The 21,304-nt window shown below is 39.7% G+C and overlaps 1 protein-coding gene across 1 annotated transcript; it reads left to right on the top strand.

Moving 5' to 3' along the window:
- Positions 1-259: 259 nt before the first annotated feature.
- On the top strand, positions 260-20,678 carry LOC146304584 (sodium/potassium-transporting ATPase subunit alpha-1). The gene is made up of 23 exons (XM_084713439.1): positions 260-436; positions 863-973; positions 5,279-5,338; positions 6,705-6,806; positions 6,976-7,077; positions 7,361-7,474; positions 7,720-7,854; positions 8,445-8,562; positions 8,884-9,152; positions 9,245-9,553; positions 10,898-11,032; positions 11,310-11,502; positions 11,617-11,792; positions 12,052-12,188; positions 13,458-13,608; positions 13,700-13,868; positions 13,969-14,123; positions 14,645-14,768; positions 14,887-15,032; positions 15,729-15,859; positions 15,955-16,056; positions 17,634-17,725; positions 20,477-20,678. The coding sequence occupies exons 1-23, from the start codon at positions 425-427 to the stop codon at positions 20,503-20,505; spliced, it is 3,072 nt and encodes a 1,023-aa protein (XP_084569565.1). The 5' UTR covers positions 260-424; the 3' UTR covers positions 20,506-20,678.
- The last annotated feature ends 626 nt before the right edge of the window (positions 20,679-21,304 follow it).

Raw genomic sequence — 21,304 nt, 5'->3', positions numbered from 1 at the left:
AAAGAACGCGCAAGGGAAGCGGCAAGAACAAAACAGGGAAGTTGCACAAGATTCACCCCTCCCTTTTTCTCCCGCACTCCTCCTCCACCACCACCACCAGTGCCGTCCTCCCTTCCTTTAGTAACCCCCCCTCCCCCTCCTCCAACACCACTACTCACCTGTCCAGTTTCACCCCTGTCAATTTCACCCCCTCCCTCCCAAAAAAGCTCCACCTCTCGGGACAGGTGGGTATAAAGGTATGCTAATGTGAAGCTACCTATCTTCTCTGCTCAGGGGAGTGCGGAAGACACAGGGCGCAACAGGGCTGAGAGAGAGAGAGAGAGAGAGAGTGTGTGTGTGAGAGAGAGTGAGAGAGAGGCGGAGTAGGAAAGCTGCAATTTAAAAAGACAATTGGATTGACTGTTCTCAGACTTACACTGCAACCATGGGGCTGGGAGTAAGTATTTCAACTTTGTCACATGTTTTGGCCTACTTTCTTAAGAGTCTTTAGATTTAGGTTGAGATTAAGGCTGGTTATGTTTTTCAGTTTTGAGCCCAGACTAAGCTTCAGCCACAAGTTATTGGTTTGACAGTTGTAGGTTGCATGAAGTACTTTGTACCTTAGTTTCGAAATCTCCTGTGCGAGTGTACATGTGCTGTACTTTTTAGAGTTTGGGAACTCTTCAAACTTTTTAGTTCAGAGATTTTTATGAGAGAGTTTCATGGTCTTCCTAACAATGATTAACATAAGTTTTACAGCATGTTTGAACAGGAAAGTTGACACTGCTTTCTGCTCTGACTCGTGCTACAAAAGAGGAAACTTCAGAGCGGTCTTACCACATGTGCTGAGTCTTATTAAGATGTCTCGCTTTCTTCAATGCAGAGAGGGAAAGAGGAGTACAAACTGGCGGCCACTTCAGATGGCAAGGAGAAGAAAGGCAAGAAAGGCAAAGGGGACAAGGATATGGATGACCTGAAGAAAGAAGTTGACCTGGTGAGTACACAAACAAAAGTCAAACCACTCTGTAATTATCTTAACTACTTGATTGGGGTAATTTAATAAAGAGAAAACCCTCAAAAGTGACTTTCTAAACGACTTCCTAAAAACCTTAATTAACACTAAAAGGAACTGGCATGAAATAGAATGACCTTGTTGAACTTTACAACCATATCCTCCCATACACATTGTAGCACTCATACTTAATGACAGTCTTATATTCAGGCCATGTTATTGCTCTTGGTCACTCTAAGTCACTGCCATTGGTCACAGCAAACGTTACAGTCACGGCTGAGACAAACCGCTGCTTTGACCTCATGGCTAGTCACATGAGATGTAGCCGTCTGTCCCGTATTTCACAAAGATTACTACTTACACCGCTGTATGTACTGTCACATGTTATTAAGGAGTTCACAGCTATACTTAACTTCTAAGTCATGCTTATCTAGATCAGTTTTCAGTGCTCAAATGTTGGGTGCGAGGCACTGTTGTCATTATTGTCCTCACTTTCTCAAAACATATGAACCAATCCCTTTCCTGAAGCCAGTAAATATATATTATTGTGCTTCTAGATTCTCTTCATCTCCTACATCATGAGCAGTTTGATCATTTAGGGCAGTTCCTTTTTTAATCTCTCGCCACAATCTTCAAGCTTTCACCACTGCGCTCAGCTACTCCGGATGACATTTGCAGAGTTGTAAAGTTACATGCATAGAGGTTTAGGTGGGTTTGAAATTTCCTGTGTAAAACAGTCACCCAATTTCCACTTGTGTCAGCTTTTTCTCAGTCTGTAGCTCGCTGAGGTCATTTCCCAAGGTCAGCGAGGCGCTCAGTTCACCCCCCATGTCGATGAAAAGGTGTCATGAATGATACCATAACATTGACTCTATGCTTAAATGCAAACTAGTGCCATTTTATAGGCAAAAATACATTTATTAAATGTGTCCAAGCTCCATCTCTCCTCTTATTTCTGTGTTTGTCCCTGAACTATCCTGAAAATTAGTTGTTCAAAGACAAAGCGTCCTTTATCTTCCATAAGATGGTGTCCTTCACAAGGTCACTCGGCAGATTCAGGTCTTATGTTCATCTCAGAGCACAAAGTAGATATTTGTCAACATGCCATATTAAAACGTTCTACTAATGAGTTGATACTATCATAATAATTTGCATTTTCTGTCATTTTTTTGCATTATGAATTATATATGTTAAACTGGCCTTTGACTTTGACAAGGTCATCAAGTAAAAGTGTAGAGTGATGCTCTATGTTTCTTAAGTAACTCTTCAAAAGCTACCATTACAATAGAATATTCAATCATGGCTCGTTGCCAGTTTTCTGATTAATTCTAATTACTGTGTGTTTCTCAGTTCCTGCTCAATGTCACCCAACAGGTCACTGAGTGCTGTAGGTTATTAGGTAATAAAATCCCCATCTAGGTGACATATTAATGATTATTGTCCTCTGAATGTCTTAACTTGATCTCAAAGTCCTACCACCGTCTCTGAAGGACATCTCAATGCCATAGCAACCGTATCACCAGTCAGCCATAACCTCCCCAATTTAGCATATCATTTCCTGCAATTAACAGCAGGCGCTGTCCTTAATGTGACAACTGCTAAAAATGCATTGTGTCTTCAGATAGTCTTATTGGTTGCAAAAAGGCACCAGTGATATATTGTCGTTTATTGATAATCCTCAGATCTCAGATTTGATCTATGGTTAAAGAATGATAGTATATTAGGTCGTAGTACAACAGTAGTGAGAGTTTAGGCGGGTCCCCATGGAGCCATTGAAGCTGACATGTTAATGATTATTGCACCATCATCCTTGCACCATCATATCATTAACTGAGGCGTCAAAGTCCAGCTGAAGACAATGGCAACTGTTCCCATAGCAACATAAAGCAACTGGCAATTTGATCAAATGTGACAAAGTCCAACAGAAAATACTAAATATAGAATCATGTTCAAATTGATTTATTAAACCAGTCGAGGACAGTCTGTTTGGCCATCCAAACGTTATTCAAATGTGTGTGTTTATGAGCCAGAGTATCAAAGCAAGTGGAGAAATTTCCTCTACAGGCTTCAAGAGAACTGCTGACTAATAGTTAAAAAAAGCAACAGTAGTTTGGGGCATGTGATAAAACATTATCCATGGCACATTTGGCATGGAACACTTTCCTTGCTTATTATAATGCCAAACGATGGCAGGCCAGGCAGAACCATGCAATTACACCCATTTTCTCCACCAACATAAATGTAAAGGGACTCACCTCATCCATTAACAGCTCAGGACTTCACATTTTCTGTGGTCAAATTACCATTACGTAAATGTGCAATTGCATATAGTAAATGTACAATTACATACTGAACATACACTCTACATATTATGAGCAGAAATTTGTGTGTATGTGTCACTAGAAACTGAATGTGATCCTCACTGAAAATTCATCTTTCCACATTTCCACATTCCACTTTCCAATTCAGATTCAGTTCTCGCAATTAATTTTCAGGTCACAAAGACACACATCTGGTCAGTGAAGCAGAGCAATCAAGTGCAAATTCACGCATACAGTAACAAATGTTTTCTCTCAGTGATACCAATGACCAATAGGAGCAAGATAAGCCTAAAGTATTTTCTCTATTCTTTGTTAAAACGTATTTCTTGGTGTTTCAAAGAATAACAACCTTATTTGAGTTTTGTGCCTGATCCATCACATTCTTCAACTTGCGTTTATTCCTAAAGTCTGGTCCATGGATTAGTAAGAGTGACGGAAGTGAAAGCTTTAGGTGCTAATTGGCTGAAAATGACTTCTTGAATTTGCATTTGATTGCTCTTCAACGATCGCATGTGTGTCTCAGTTAGCTTAAACTGAATGTGAATTGCGAGAACTGAACTTGATTAGCGAGAACTTAATTTGAAATGCGAGAACTGAAGGTGAATTGCGAGAACTGAAGTTGACTTGAGAGAATTCAACTTGATTTGCAAGAACTGAATTTGAAACTTGAATTGCGAGTGATGAATGTGAATTGCAAGAACTGAACTTTCATTGTGAGAACTGAACTTGCAAATGAATTCAAGTTATGCTATTGAGATTCAGTTTTTCAATGCAATTATCCAAGTTGAGCAATTCAAATATAAATAATTAAAATGTAGTTTCTAGTGACACATAATTCTGCCCTCTGTGTTTGAAACAGATGACCATGTTGTTCATAAAATAGGCCAATGTAAAAACTGTAGCCTCTGCAGTTTTTCCTTCAGCTCCCTGTGTTAATAATGAATGCACAGAGGGCTGCAAGATGACATACTTTCCATGTATATGATGGTTGGCTTGCATTCTGTTAGGGTGTAACAAGCTGTGGAGCTTTAATTTCGTGGAAAAAAAACAATAATGCCAGGCCAAAATGGAAAATTTTGCACCATTGCATTCACAACAAGAATTTCTCAAATACATGAGGCCAGCAAACCACCATAGAAGCCAGTGTGAGAATCTTTACTTAGGTTGTTTCACATTTTATATGAAGATTCCGATTGTTTGTTGTTAAAAATTGAAAGGTGAGAGTCAAGATATTATTGCAGATCATCCAGACTGCATTGGAAGAATCTCTTTTCATTCACTCGCTGTAGGCGTTATTCAGAAAAATACAGTGTAGGCGCATGAATATGCCAGCTTCTGTGGTTGTTCATTTGCAGATCCACTTTTATTTGCATTTTCCCCCGCTTTTTCATTTACAAATAAACTGATTGTTACTGGGTTAAACCTTTTTAATATAGATCAAAATTTAAGCAAGAGCAACACTTTAGGTGATCAAATCATCCAACAAATTAGTTTAGATGACACCAAAGCTATGAAAGAGTGGGCTCCACTCTTGGTTGAAAATGTCATGCACATGAGCAATACTGTTGGGGGCAAACATCAGTGTATCAGTTGGGTGACTGTTCGGCTGAATGGACTGTTTGCTCACAGCAAACTGACTGTTTGGATGAGTCCATACGTGAGTGAGCTCATGGTGGCTTAGCCCCTGTGTTTGGCTGCAAGTTTTCAATCACCAGCAGACTCCAGTTTTACTCGAATGTCTGCTTTGACTAATCTTAAAATCGCACTGTATGGACCGACATGCATCCATAATCCTGATCAGATGGCTGATTTTGCCATGCCATCTTTATGTTCCCTGTGTCCCTCTGCAGGACGTGACAGGACATTTTATAATCCTCAAAAGAGATAATATCCACGGTTTTAAAATGACAGGGGTTTTGGCTCATTTTACACATCTCTCAATCTCTCTCTCTCTTTCTCTCCATAGGATGATCACAAGCTAACCTTGGATGAACTTCACAGAAAATATGGAACTGACCTGACCAGGGTGAGCATGCTGCATTTGTGTGTGATTGTTTTCGAATGAGTGTGTCTGTAAGTCACGGGGATTGTTGTACTGGCTGCTGGTGAACATTTCACAGAGGCAGATAAGCCCAGAGGCCAGGAAAGAGCTTGCAGTATAAGCTTAGGTCAATCACAAACAACTACTCAGACACACACGTACCACTTGTAGATATTTTGACATTTTAGTGTGTTAGAGTAGAGTAAAGTAATGCAGATACAATGAGATAAACAGTATACCTTTAAGCGCTGGAATATGACATTTAAAGCAACATCTTTTTGGCTTGTGACCCCATAATGGATTACTCAAAATCATCTTCTGATACCTCAGATTTGTTTGAGGATCCCATTGGGGGTTCCAAACCCTGAATTAGATAAATCCACAGGACAAGCTGTCAACATTTTTCCCATGGACTATTTCTTAAGTAGAAAGTAGTTCCAATAAAAAGGGCAGTGTGCATATTTTAGATGTTTTCCTTTAAAAACTGACAAGTAACCCTTTAAAGTCTCACTGAATGTCACATTGTACAGAAAAGGTGCTAGACAAAAATGTACTTTTCATGTTTCAAGCCTGGTCTTCATCAAGCTGAGGACACACACACACAGAATCTCATTACACAACCCAAACACAGCTCGGCACTGGCCAAATGCTTGACTGATGCTGATTATCTGCTGAAATCTGATCTGTCTGAGTTTTCCCCAAAACAAAGACTTCATTCACGTAGGAACACCAGTCATATTGACCCTACCAACAAGAAAAAAATGCTGCTTTTCACTCCAGGTACCCCTCCAAAGAGACCTTTAGTCGCACTTCACTCTTAAATCCTTTGCATTTTTCTACTCTGTAAGAAAAGTGACCCTGTTGAAATACGCACACACTGTTCATTGATTATAGAGACACAACCTGATTGTCCTATCTCCTGTTAAGCACTTTTTCCATACTACAAGCTGTTATTTACATCAAGCTAAAGTTCTAATTATTATTGTGAAAACAGGAAGCAGTAATTGTGAGATTACAGAGATCCTTCTTCCTGCGGATGTGGTTTCTTTTGTTTTTTTGTCTCAACCAAACGTTAATCCACCAGCTCCTGAGGTAATAGAGGTGTAACTGTTTACGAAATAAAACAGTTCAGCAGGAAATGTGTCGCTCTGGTGTGTCCTTCAAAGAATTTCCCTCCAGTAAACCAGGACAAAGACATCGCAAATTTTCCTATAATGGGTTTCCTTCCTCCTCAGACATAACTGTGCATCAGGCGAGACAATTACCCATATCTCAACCTTGTCTGACAAGCTGTTGTTGGGAAGCACAAGTACTATTTTAGCTAACCTCCCCTCTTTGTGTCTCTTTGTAGGGTCTTTCCAACTCCAGAGCAAAAGAGATTCTGGCCCGCGATGGTCCAAATGCCCTCACACCTCCTCCCACAACGCCTGAGTGGGTCAAGTTCTGTAAACAGGTAAACAAGTCACTCCTGGGCTGAAATTCCCACTCAGGGAAACATCTTCTACCATGCAAACGACAAACCTATTTTGCATATTCAAATTTTAGAAATGCAAATTCACTTGTTGTGGCCAGTAAAACCTGTAAAGTCATGAAACCTGACGGTTGTTTTATCTTGTTTGCAGCTGTTTGGTGGTTTCTCCATGCTGCTGTGGATCGGTGCTATCCTCTGCTTCCTCGCTTACGGTATCCAGGCTGCCTCAGAAGACGAACCTGCCAATGATAACGTAAGGAGGTCTTAACTAGTGTATGATATGTAAATATGATCTATTAAAGGGATAGTTCAGATTATTTGAAGTGGGGTTGTATGAGGTCCTTATCTATAGTCAGTGTATTATCTACAATAAACGCAGGTGGACACACCCCCAGTTTGCAGAATTTCTGTGCTGGTACTCCTGTCTGCTTACTATCTATCTATACTATCGCACTTCAAATAATCCGAACTATCCCTTTAAAGAATTAACACCACCAAAGATGACCTGGCTAACAGTCGTTTCTCTTTTACTGCAGTTGTACCTGGGTGTTGTGCTTTCTGCTGTCGTCATCATCACTGGTTGCTTCTCTTACTACCAAGAGGCCAAGAGCTCCAAGATCATGGACTCCTTCAAGAACCTGGTCCCACAGGTGATTTTTTTCACTTTCTTTTGAACAGAAAACACTACCATGGAAAAGCTCATATCAAATTTGAGACACAAATAATAGAACATGTTACACAATGCTAAGGCGCAGTGTTACTTCATCGCATTACCACACTATTGACTCATTTTTTCCCATTCATCATCTGGTTTGTTCCTGCTGGGAATGAAAGCTATTCAGGAAGCGTAATGCCTCCTTTTAAAAACATGTACATTTCACCTTTTGTCTTGTAGCAAGCCCTGGTCATCCGTGATGGTGAGAAGCAGAGCATCAACGCTGAGGAGGTGGTGGTTGGAGACTTGGTGGAGGTGAAGGGTGGAGACAGGATCCCTGCTGATCTGAGGATCATCTCTGCTCATGGCTGCAAGGTCCATACCTTTGATTAGTATTAATCTATTACAGTTTTTGATTGTTGAAATTGGGAAGGTAAAAGAGATCACGAGTTAAAGTTGCTTAACATTTGATGGAAAATACAGTATGTGGCGTATTACACATCATTTCACTTCCTCTTAATCACTTTCTGAATGGATTTCTTTCTCAGTTCAAACATTTGTTCCTTACTCAAATATTATTTAGGCCTAAATATTTAATCTTCTGTTTTCCCACTTTTGTCTAAGACCAACAATTACAGTCATTGTTTTTTAATAGCAAACAAGAAACATTTTATTTATATAGAAAATTTCATTCCACGTGAAAGCACAAAATGTGGATAGTATAAAGATGAAACAATGGATTTAATTAAACACAATTAAAACAAACACATAAATAATATATGAGTTAAAACCAGTAAGAAAATATGAATAAAAAATAAAATATGACCAGCAACCTTCCAGTAAAAATAATAATCATTAAAAAGAATAAAATAATAATTAAGACCTATAATTGACCAATAAAACATGCCATTTTCACCTCTTTGTATCTCTTTGGTATTTCATGTTCTTCTCTTTTCCTTCGTCAGGTGGACAACTCCTCTCTGACCGGTGAATCCGAGCCCCAGACTCGTACTCCTGACTTCTCCAATGACAACCCTCTGGAAACCAGGAACATTGTTTTCTTTTCCACCAACTGTGTTGAAGGTAGAGAACTATGAAATTACAGAAATCACATGGTTGAACATTCACCTGTGTACAGAAAATTAAACTTGAAAAGATTAAGATGATGGTAAAGACAGTAGAAGCTGAAGAGAAGTGTGAATGTAGCAAACTACACAGTTTAAAATGAAGTTGTAAGATGAAGTAATGATGAAATGTTTTTTTTAACAATGCATAAAGTGAAAATGCAGCAAATTGACAAGCAAATTAAATCATCATTTTATAAGCTAAATTAACTGAAGAATATAACATTTTCACATCTCAGTCAGTTTTTTAACTTCTCTCTCAATTTCTTGCTTTCCTCAGGTACCGCCAGAGGAGTCGTCATCAACACTGGAGATCGTACCGTCATGGGTCGTATTGCCACCCTGGCTTCCAGTCTGGAGGGCGGCAAAACTCCCATCGCCATTGAGATCGAGCATTTCATCCACATCATCACCGGCGTGGCCGTCTTCCTGGGTGTCTCCTTTTTCATCCTCTCACTCATCCTTGGGTACGGGTGGCTGGAGGCCGTCATCTTCCTCATTGGTATCATTGTCGCCAACGTGCCTGAAGGTCTCCTGGCCACTGTCACTGTGAGTTGTGGTTGAATTGGTTGAATCTCATTGTACAGTAGATTTAAGTGATGCAAAGATTGAATCTATAAACACTTGATTTCTGTCTCTAGGTGTGTCTGACCCTTACCGCTAAGCGTATGGCCAAGAAGAACTGCCTGGTGAAGAACTTGGAAGCCGTCGAGACCCTGGGCTCCACCTCCACCATCTGCTCCGACAAGACCGGAACCCTGACCCAGAACAGGATGACCGTTGCCCACATGTGGTTCGACAACCAGATCCACGAGGCCGACACCACCGAGAACCAAAGCGGCGCCTCTTTCGACAGGAGCTCAGCCAGCTGGGCTGCCCTGGCCAGAATCGCCGGACTCTGCAACCGCGCCGTCTTCCTGGCTGACCAGGTCAACGTTCCCATCCTGAAGGTGAATATCCTCCTCTGAACTCCTCAAGTCACCAAACACTAACCGTTCTGCCTCTGTTCACCCATTCTAATCACCACAAAAGAGTATAAATTATTCACCAGTGGATGAAGATATCAATAACACTGGCTTTTTGGGTGTAACACCATCTCTTAGTCCTGGTTGTAAACAGGCCTCATTGCCTCATGGAATATATTTCTTCCTGAAAACATTTTGTTGAATTTGATACTAGACCCAAATGAATCCTGAGACACAGTGTGGGAGGTGACTTGGCATTATGACTTGGCAAAGGACTGTTTGGATCCAACAAAACACAAAATGCAGCCAAACTGCACTACAAATCTTTATAAAAAGCACTCAACATAATTAAAGGCTTTTTCAGAAATATATAGCAGGCGCTATAGCAAGAGGTGGCTAGACAGAGCCACTGATTTATTTCTTAATGAGTACTGATGAGTTTATTTCTTTCTTAAACTGCACAGTGCAAGCAGGATGAAATGAGGCATGGCAGGCCTTTTATTGTACAGCTGTCCACCAAATATATCTTTTTCAAAAAAATGCATTTTTTGGGGGGGGGTGGCCATCATTGTTGAAACTGTTTTTTTTCAGGGTCAAAAACAATATAGATTATTAGTAATCAAGGAGACCAGTAATCAGTATTTTGAACCGATAGTAAAAATGAAAATCTTGTGTGTCTAGTGTCAAAATTTAGAATAACCATTTTCTGCTACTTTATACTTTGATTCTGAAACATTTTAGAAACCCAATATTGTACTCTTTGATTGATTAATTGATTTTATATGATGAATTTAAAAATGCAGTACACAAATGTGCATACAGTTCATCAGTTCAAGTTCATCAGGATATCGCAATTATGTCAAGTGACCTAGTTACATAGAACTGGATGTTCCACTGTGGAAATGATATGAAAATCAGCAACACAAAACTAGTTGGTCTTGTCTTTCGGATGAATTTCATTAACTTGTATAAGTTTTTTACTTCAAATGTGACCTTCTGTTTGACTTTAAAGGGGGGCTCCATCTGAGTTCTTTTCCAGCTTTTTCCAGATGGAAATTCATGCTTAACCCTTAGTTTATATGTAGCAACATCATCTGAAACTACAGAATAATTTAAAAAGCTCACTTAAATGCCCCAAAATAATGGACACCCTTTAATAAATGTGTTTGGTGGGTCAATGTTTTGACTTGGTGTGAATTATAAGTGTGTGAAACATTTTTGTATCATATTACGGTTTACTTGTACAATATATTTTTACGAAAAAAAAGACAATCTGATACACAATTTTCATTAAGCCCAATGATTTATGTCATTTGCTTAAATTCACAGAGAGATGTAGCTGGTGATGCCTCAGAAGCTGCCCTGCTGAAGTGTATCGAGCTGTGCTGCGGATCCGTTGCTGGCATGAGAGAGAAATACCAGAAGGTTGCTGAGATCCCCTTCAACTCCACCAACAAATACCAGGTAAACAATCAATTACGCATTGCACCTTCAAAATTTGTTAAAAATGTAGTCTGCTGGTGAGATGATGCTGAAAATGAAGCCCAAAAAAACTTTGCAAACCCAACAGTGTAAGACAAATGCTAATTTATGCCCCCTAGTGGTGGGGTTGGCTCATGTCTCCATTGACCAGTTTTTGACAAATGAGTATAGTTTAGAATGCGCTTGGGATTTGCTTTTCTTGACACAAACCAAAAAACAAAACCAGTGTTTAAAATCCAACCTTCATCTCGTCCGGCAGCTCTCCATCCACAAGAATGCCACTCCTGGAGAGACCAAGCACCTGCTGGTGATGAAAGGAGCCCCAGAGAGGATTTTGGACCGTTGCTCCACCATCATGATCCAAGGCAAAGAGCAGCCTCTGGACGAAGAGATGAAAGACGCTTTCCAGAACGCCTACGTAGAGCTGGGAGGACTTGGAGAGAGAGTACTGGGTACAACATACCTCCATTTGATATCTACATCCTTATCACTTTTTTAATTAGTTAGTAGAGAAAAAAGAAACCTCTAAGCTCCTGACAAGCACTTTTCTTTCCTGTCCTCCTCAGGTTTCTGCCATTTCAACCTGCCTGATGACCAGTTCCCTGAAGGTTTTGCTTTTGACACTGAGGAGGTCAACTTCCCCACTGAGAAGCTGTGCTTCATCGGCCTCATGTCCATGATCGACCCTCCTCGTGCTGCTGTGCCCGATGCTGTCGGCAAATGCAGGAGTGCTGGAATCAAGGTTTGTAACTGTATCCAGTGCATTCAAGAAAAGTCAACTTAAGACTAAATGCTATGCATCCGCTAAAATACATGTCTGAATTCTTAAAAACCTGCAAACAGTTTGAATCAAACTTGGATTGTCTCACTTATCATGAAAGTCCATATCTTAAATTTCACTTTTTATAGCAATTGTACTTTACAACTGAAGATTTAATGCATTATCTGTATACAATCTGTGTTAGTGCTTGAATATCTTGTCTTAACTTCTCCTCCATCAGGTCATCATGGTCACAGGTGACCATCCCATCACAGCCAAGGCTATTGCTAAGGGTGTGGGTATCATCTCTGAAGGCAACGAGACCGTTGAAGACATTGCTGCCCGCCTGAATGTACCCGTCTCAGAGGTCAACCCCAGGTTTGTACACTTACTGAAACTTAAACCTCACTGTCAAGCATGTCAGTATTAAGAATATATACATTTTTGGCCGATGAACACCAGGCTGAAAATGATTTTTAAGCATGAGTAGGATCCTTCTCTTCTTCCGTGTCTGTTCTTCCTAATACTTGTTGTAATAGAGCAAAATTAAATCAGTCTTGGCTAAAAAGCTTGCTGCAATCTACCCAGCCAAAAAGGCTTTTACCATTAATTCCCTGCAGACAAATAAATCCATGCCAGTCTTTGACCTGTTGGCTTCACTGTTTCTTCATCAGCAAGTTTAGTATCTCATCCTGTTTGCGAACTCTTTGGTAGCACTTCTCACTTCTTCTTGCCAAAATACTGTATTAGACTATACTGCAGAGGTGACACCAAGTCACAAGTCTCAAGTCAAGACAGGCAAGTCCAGAGTCCTAAACAAGTCATAATGTACTCTTCACCAAATGTAACAGAGAACTTCAGATGTCAAAGGAATTTGAACAAATTTTGCTATCCTTGGTTTCATGTTTTTCCAACTGGAGCTCGGTAACATAGCATTTGTTCTTAATGTTTCTCTCCTGCAACTTGATTGGATGCTGTCAGACTGCTTCAAACAAAGTGGATCTGGTGAATTAAGTGTCACCTAGAGTTTCACTGATTTCATCACATCCCTGTTTTTTTTTTTTCAGGCACAAGACCAGTTATTAGTAATCAAGGAAAGAGATAAGCCATAGTTGGAATCAGCACACCTTTGAAATAAAAAATGAACAAACTCAAACGCTAAACTGAAATGCCTTTAAGCATAAGTTTAATTTAAAAACTATGAAATCAAAAAGTGCAGGGACCTGCCACCATAATTCACAGTCAACAGAATTTGTGAAGAAATAAATAAACAAGAGAGCTCACCCAGCAAGCCAAGTATTAAAGTTCAAGTTTAGTTGCAAGTCTTTCTTGATTTTGTTATATCAAGTCTAACGTTAAAAATGCATGATTGTATGCAGTAAAGGCCTAATATTTTAGCAGGTCCTGAAAATATTGGTTACTTTATTATAATTCTAGCTTTTTGCTGATGATGCCATAATTTGTCTTTATGGGGTGTCAAGGCAGATGCTCTGTTTTCTAAAGGACTTTCCTGCTTTCTCAGTTTGTCCCTTCATAATAATTTTCTTCTTGTATTGCTGTGATTACACCCCATCCTCAGCTTTCCTCTCAGAAACAGGATGTGGGATTACAACTGTTATTCTAACGCTGCTGTGATTTCCTCTCCAGGGATGCCAAGGCCTGTGTTGTCCACGGTGGCGAGCTGAAAGACATGACCTCAGAGCAGCTCGACGATGTGCTGAAACACCATACTGAAATCGTCTTCGCCAGAACCTCCCCTCAGCAGAAACTGATCATTGTGGAAGGTTGCCAGAGACAGGTGGGCATCACTGACACAAAGTGGGGTTAAAAGCATTTAAAAATTCAAGATTTTTGTTTCATCCTAACTCTTCTTTTGTCTCTCTCTTCAGGGGGCCATTGTGGCTGTGACAGGTGACGGTGTGAACGACTCTCCAGCTCTGAAGAAGGCTGACATTGGCGTCGCCATGGGTATCGCCGGATCTGACGTCTCCAAACAGGCCGCCGACATGATCCTGCTGGACGACAACTTTGCCTCCATTGTTACTGGAGTGGAAGAAGGTACACCGAGGCTTTTACCTGCAGAAATGTGGAAATGCAGGCTGAAAAAAACAGATTTTCTCACTTTCATCGCAATATTAATTCTTAACCACTTTCTCAGGCCGTCTGATCTTTGACAACTTGAAGAAGTCCATCGCCTACACTCTGACCAGTAACATCCCTGAGATCTCACCCTTCCTCCTCTTCATCATCGCCAACATCCCCCTGCCCCTGGGAACCGTCACCATTCTCTGTATTGACCTGGGAACTGACATGGTGAGCGGATTACCTCATTGCTTGACATCATGCAAGTGATGATACAAAAAAATGCAATCTATCCTTGAAATCTTGAGGAATATTTCTTGCATGTGGTCATGTGTGAATGGCAAATTCAGGGAAACCTGAGCCGTTGATTTCCTACCTCAGTATTTCATAATGCCAGTATGGCTGTGATGAATAAATGCAGTAACATTGCAGGGACAACCATTTAAAGGGTTACATTCCTGTGACAAATGACGCTTTCATAATCTTCCACTGCATACACATGCTTTTGCCTTGCCCCATCTTTGTTCTTTTAGTTTTATAGCAGTTAAGTGTTGCATTACTGCCACCTGCTGGACTGTTCCTTGCCCCATCTATTCTAGCATTGCCATCGCATTAGGCACAAGACGGAAATGTAGCTTCATGTGTGAATAATGAAAATCACTAAAATGTGCGACAGACACTAAAGATATATTATGTGAATTTGGTTGTACAATTTACTAAACTTATTTTACTATTTACTTGTTGTCTCCCAGGTCCCTGCCATCTCCCTGGCTTATGAAGCAGCTGAGAGCGACATCATGAAGAGACAGCCCAGAAACCCCAAAACAGACAAACTAGTGAATGAGAGGCTCATCAGTATAGCCTACGGACAGATCGGTAAGTATACTGCACTTATTTAGTGCTGGAGACAGAAATGATCGTTGTTATTTGGTTATATTCTATCTAAAATAGAGCATTTCCAAGTTAAACTGCTTTTCTTCTTCTTCTCTGTCAGGTATGATGCAGGCCACAGCTGGGTTTTTCACATACTTTGTGATCCTGGCTGAAAATGGTTTCCTCCCCGGTGACCTGCTGGGCATCAGAGTGTTTTGGGATGATAAATACGTAAATGACCTAGAAGACAGCTACGGACAGCAGTGGGTCAGTAATGTTTTTAATAATGCCACAGCCCATCATTTGCAGTAATTCTTAAAGGATGGCTTTGTTATTTTTTCTACCTGGACCCTATTTTCCCATGTTTTTGTCCCTTAGTGACCAAGGGGACTAGGCTTGAAAAATTAATCAAAGTTTTATAAAAATCAGTATACTCTGCCACAATTTTCATTTTGCACTAGGTTCAATAATTGTTAAAGACAAAATGTGTGTCAAAGTACAATTTTAAAATAATTTTGGTATAGACCCCTTCAAAAATCACGCCACAATCATTTTAATGCTTTTAAAATGAAAATGTCAATAATATCAGTCAAAATAATTGCAATTAGATATTTCTTCCATACAGTTAACCCATAATTGGGACAACAATTTTTAAAATTGGTCCAGTATTGAGAGAGAACCCTGCAGCCAATAGAAACAAAACGGAGATGCAATCCCAGTAGGTAATCCCTCCAGACAACTAGTACTAGTACATCCACTAAAAGTGTTTGTTTTTACCACTGACAGATTTGGATTGTTTTTCTAAGTGTGTGACAACATTATGGAGAGGATCACTACACAGATAGGGTCCAGGCTGATACAAAAACAGGACTCCCTTGAAGCTAAAATGGACTGTATAGTTTTTCAAGGGAAGAACAGAAGTGGAAAATGTGCTAATCTTTTATAAAACATTCTATCCACCAGACATACGAGCGCAGAAAGATTGTAGAGTTCACCTGCCACACAGCTTTCTTCGCCAGTATCGTGATCGTGCAGTGGGCCGATCTGATCATCTGTAAGACCAGGAGGAACTCCATCCTGCAGCAGGGAATGAAGTATGTACCTATAAAGAGGTTTATATGTACGTTGCTCTCGTGTTTGCAGATTTTAGTTGAATTGTTCTAACTATGTTAACTCATCGCCTCCACAGGAATCGTATCCTCATCTTCGGTCTATTTGAGGAGACAGCTCTGGCTGCCTTCCTGTCATATTGCCCAGGCATGGACGTCGCCCTCAGAATGTACCCTCTCAAGTGAGTAAAAACACATGTGCACAAAAACAATGATACACACACGTCCTATCATCTCTCACTCAGGAATTATGCAGAACTAAAATGGTGTGTGCAGAGCAACATCTGTTATCTTTGATTTACTGATAAGCTTCCCAAGAATACAGAGTTATGCATTATGCACAAGGCGTAGTCTCATTTTCCTTGGTTTCATTTCATGTATTCAGGATCATTTGTGTGCACAATATTCATTAAGTTTATCCCCATTAAGGTGGTAATCCATGAAATCCATTTTTCTGTTAATTTACTGACATTCACAGCACTTCCTCTCCATCAGTGACATTGTTTTCCTTGGATTTTCCCGATGGTGCTGTTTTAGTTTATTATCTTGTTAAAAAAAGGTGGATATTATCTAGTGTCACCGCTGATTTCCACTTCAGAGGCAGAGTGAAGCAGAAGAGCTGCAGCTCTAATGAGATTCTTCACCCAACAGAGGAAAATAGAAAGCAGCGAGGGCACGTTAAGCTCATTAGCTCACGAGTTTCACATGCAGCTGAAATCTTGTCTTGTTTTCCTCGTTATTGTTTTGCATTTTCGCTTCTTCTTCCTCCTCGCCACCTTTTCATCTGTCCCCAGTGCTTCTGTCTCCTCTCCTCCTCTTCCTCATACTCCTCACCCACCCACTCACCTTTTTCTCTTTGGGCGGTGGTTAACTAACCTTGGCTTCTCCTCCTCCTCCTCCTCTTTGTCTGAGTGTCTGGTGTCTCTCCTGACAGTTTTTGTCTGCCTGACCCTATTTATGTCTCGTCTAGTTTGTTTTGTTATCATGAATGAATAGACAGGAATGAAGTAAGATCTTTGTGATAAAAAATACAAAAAAATACACATGATGTATCCTCACAATATATATCAGCCGGGAAAACATCCTAATTATAGAACAAAACACTGAGAGATATAAAAAACTTTATCCTGCTTCATATGTACAAATTAATATCATAATTATATATGTAAAACCTCATAACTTTTCATGGTAATTACAAAAAGAAAATTATTGTAATTATACACTTGATGATCTTTTAGTTAAATCCATGTTTTTCTTACAGCCTTCAGCTACATTTTCCCATCTTTTCCTTTTCTCCCTCCCTTTTTTCCTTCTTTTCCCCTTCCAATTTTGTTCTTCTCTTTTAACTAATACAAATGAAAAACAACTGTAGTTTGTGTGTTATCCAGACACCCAGCCAGGCAATTCAAAAGAGCCAGCAAATAAACTAGGAGACAAACAACAGCGGTAACAAAAGACGTTAAACAAGAACATCTGCAGAAAGAAACAAAAGCAGCCCCGTTTGTGTGGAAACATTTAGAGCAACACATGATGTTTCTTTTAATAGTTTCATTGTCTTTAGTAGAGAGGACTATCAAAAAGAGAAACATTCCCTGCCTCGTTTTGCTAACACTCAGTAACTGAATGAATCCTAATATTTGAGTCTCAAAAGTCGTTCAGCCCAAAGCTTTTCATGTGCTCTTAGAGAAACGTAATGCCATAAAACTCTCTCACATTCTGGTTGTAACTCAATCTCTCTGTCTGTCTGTCTTTCCCTCAGGCCATGTTGGTGGTTCTGTGCCTTCCCCTACTCCCTCCTCATCTTCTTGTACGATGAAGCCAGAAGATATATCCTCAGACGCAACCCAGGCGGTAAGTTCATACCTGACTCTTCTTTTTGCTCTCTGAAGCAGCTTTTGTGTTACACATTTTTGCTTCTGCTCTCTGTATTTGGGGGTGAATTTAAGGGGACTAGGAGGACAGGATTAGTTAGTTTTCATTTATTATCCTTTTTGAAGTTCTGTTTGTGTCTGTGGCGACTGTCAGACAAATACAGCCACAACAATAATGACAATTAATTAGAGATAATTAACAGCAAAGAGCTCCACAACAACACTAGTGACGAAGAATTTAGTAAAACAAAATGCCAGTGACTCAGTGATTATCTTATTCTGGCCTAATAAAGACTCAGATGCTCAGATAAACTTAAGGGTTAATCAGGATCTTTTAAATCACCAAGTAGAGGTGTGCATGGAATTTGCCTTCGACAGGTATCAGATTTAAGAATAAAGAGGACAAACAATGAGAACAACAGCAGCAAAGAAACTAGTTGCATACATAAACTAAATACAGACAAATAAATTATTCATAAAAAATGTATGAGCTGCATAATGTAAGTGGAGTAAAGAAATAAATAGGATAAATAGAGTCTGTTTGACTGGATATTTACATAATATTGGATTTTACAAAGATGTACAGCATGGATACTTAAGTGACTTTCCTCGGGGCCACTTTTTCAAAATAACAGAAAGCAAGGGGACAGTTAATAAACAATATTATTTATTTGATTAAATTAATAAAAAAAATAAAAGACCAATAACTAATCTTTTTTCAAAATTCTTTATTTTCAAGGAAGATTATTAGACATTTATGAATTTAAATTTTTGGCGGCCCCTGTAGACAAAAGCGGTAGCTTACACTGCCATAACCAGGAAACATGACATCAAAACTAAAATTATGGAGATAAAAATCTCCCCCTGCTTCTTTTTAACTGGCTAAATGTAACTTTGGCTGGAAAAATGTAAAGACAGGCTCTTTCATCAGTTTCAGGAGAATCCGGCCTGTTGGCAAGCATTAAGAAGAACCACATAGAAATAACTAATCATCTTGCAGATGGTCTTGTTTTATTATATAGGCCATATAGAAGCATCAATATTAAATTTAGACTGTTTCATAACAAGCTTAAACTTCTTGTTGTTACTTTAAAGTCTCTAACAATGTCCTAAATAGATTTTTTGCCAGATGTAAAAAAAATGATTGCATTGCCTTCAGTTTTGTTTTTTAAATGTGTTCTGGAGAAAAAGTATTAAACCAACATGGAACCAATATCCACCACCTGGTTCGGATTTATCATTGCATACCTGGCTAGTGTGTCACAATTAGCCTCTTAAAACTGGCGTAACGTAAGTAATTCTGGAGCTCCAATTTTCCTTCATATCCTTTGTAGTTTTTTTTTGCCAGTATGGACATGAAATAGACCTTAAATTTCATTCATAATTGTTAATTGTTCATAATGTTAAAACCTGCAGAATGTATTCATTCAAATTTTGTGAAATTTTAAAAACATGACTTCCTCTGTGATTCTGTAATTTTAAAAACATTTTGGTCGTCACAGCAAAGTTGTTGACTATTGTTCCTCCCCTCCTGATGTGATGATTTACAATATGATGCAAATACAGAGAGCAAAAGCAGTGGTGTATAACTACTGAAGGTTCATCAACAACATGCAGGTATACATGTGTCTTGCATGAGCTGTGTGTCTGTTTTTGTGTGCGTTCATGTGTGTTATCCCTGCCACAACTACGTCTCCACACAGACCAGTGAGCTGTGGCAGATGGTGTTGGTCCAGTGGGATTTGAACCCTCAACCCTGCCATTGTTAATGCCTCGTTCTACCCACGGAGCTGAGCAGAACCTGTACGCAGGGCTGGCTCTGATGCAGCTGTGTCTGTGTGTGTATGTGTGTGTTAGAGTGTGTGTCTGCTACATCTGAGCCCCACAGCACAGATCAGTGAACATCCCATTGCCCGTTCATGGTGAATAATGTGTTACAATCAGACAGAAACGACAAGTTAAGCTGACACGTATTCAAACAACTGTGAATGAATGAAGACAAACAAGTTTATATTTTTAGGCTTCATTTGAATAAAGTTCTCCGCTGTGCCCAAAGCTAACTGTCCTCCAGATTATTTTCAACCCTGGGCTGAATAAAGTTTCACAGTTTCCTCCAAAACATGATTCCAGCCCAGTGGTTTTCAGCCTTCTGTGAAACACAAGTGTTCCCAGTGTCCCAGGCTGAAAATAAAATGTAGCCTTGGGCTCAGTGGGGCCTGATAAATCACATAATTCAAGCATCCAAACCTTGGACTTACACTGACTTCTAATACAGTTTTATTAGAGTCTGAGTACATCTGATGATACAACACAAACTGAGCTACAGGGTCAGGCCAGAGTCAGCTTCTCTGTTCAGGATGATATCATCATTTCATGAGACAAAAATGCCACAACCTCCATGTCTCTGCAGGACACATCTCCTAATGGTGCTGTCAAGAAAGTCATGGCAGAGTTGGCTCTTAATTCACAGATGTGTCTTAATCCAGTCTTATTTCTTTGAATCACTGTCAGCCATCATGAGGGAGAAAATGAGAAGTTAAAATCACATATTTTCTTCAAAAAATGACTCAAAAGAATTAATCTGTTATCAGAATATGAGGCATTTACTTTAAAAGTTGAAAACTAATGAATTAGTCGAGTAACTGTTGCAGCTCTAGAGAATTTAGAGCCCAGATATGGGGCGAAAAATCCCAAAAACCATGTCCCTAACTCTGTCTTGTTTGGTTTCCAGGTTGGGTGGAGCAGGAGACATACTACTGAGTCAACACAACACAATCATGGAGGGCGAAGTCAGTGTTTCATCGTTATTTTACTGCCATGTTACATATTTGTCTGAGATGTTAGTCAGACCCCCAAAAAACACAGAGCATGGATAAATTAAGAATATCTTGATGTAAATGTCATTCACAATAAAACATGTCCGTACCATTATACACTGAGGCTGCTTGGGAGTTTGTTTCTTTCACTTTTCTCTGCCACAGGGAGGGATAAAAACAGAGTTTCGGGGATTTGATGCAGGATGTTGTTTCAAGGTTCAGTAGGTATGTACCAGTGAGTCAGAGCCAGTGACCCATACTGGGGGGGATTATCCACCTCAACAGTTCCTAAACTTCAGTTCAGGGGGCAGATATGAAGAGTTCAGAGGGGGGCATGCATTTAAAATGAAATTATGATAATGAGAAGGAATTATCACACTTCGCAAAGCAAATGTTCAGTGTTTTTATAAAGAAATGACTGAAAGGGGTAGCTTGGATTTTTTGAAGTAGGGCTCTATGAGGTACTTGTTGATATTCAGTGCAATAGATGGCGATCGGCAAGCTCCTAGGTGGGGTCATTAGCAACAAAAAGTATTTTAGCCATCAAAAAATTAACATCAGTTTAAGCGTGGTGGCTAAAATACATTTTGTTGCTGACCCTGTCCACAGCAGTACATTGTTTAGCTTCCAAGCTGGTGCTCTTCTCTGCTCCTCCAAACTGGGGGCGTGTTGACTCGCATCTAATGTTGGTAGTAGACTGACTACTGATAAATACCACATACAGCCCCATTTCCAAAATCCAA

The sequence above is a fragment of the Lutjanus erythropterus genome, chromosome 24 (assembly GCF_056507025.1).
Source record: "Lutjanus erythropterus isolate fLutEry1 chromosome 24, fLutEry1.hap2, whole genome shotgun sequence".
Taxonomy (NCBI): domain Eukaryota; kingdom Metazoa; phylum Chordata; class Actinopteri; order Lutjaniformes; family Lutjanidae; genus Lutjanus; species Lutjanus erythropterus.
The sequence above is the reverse complement of the archived record's forward strand: the minus strand, read 5'-3'. Positions and strand labels throughout refer to the sequence as shown.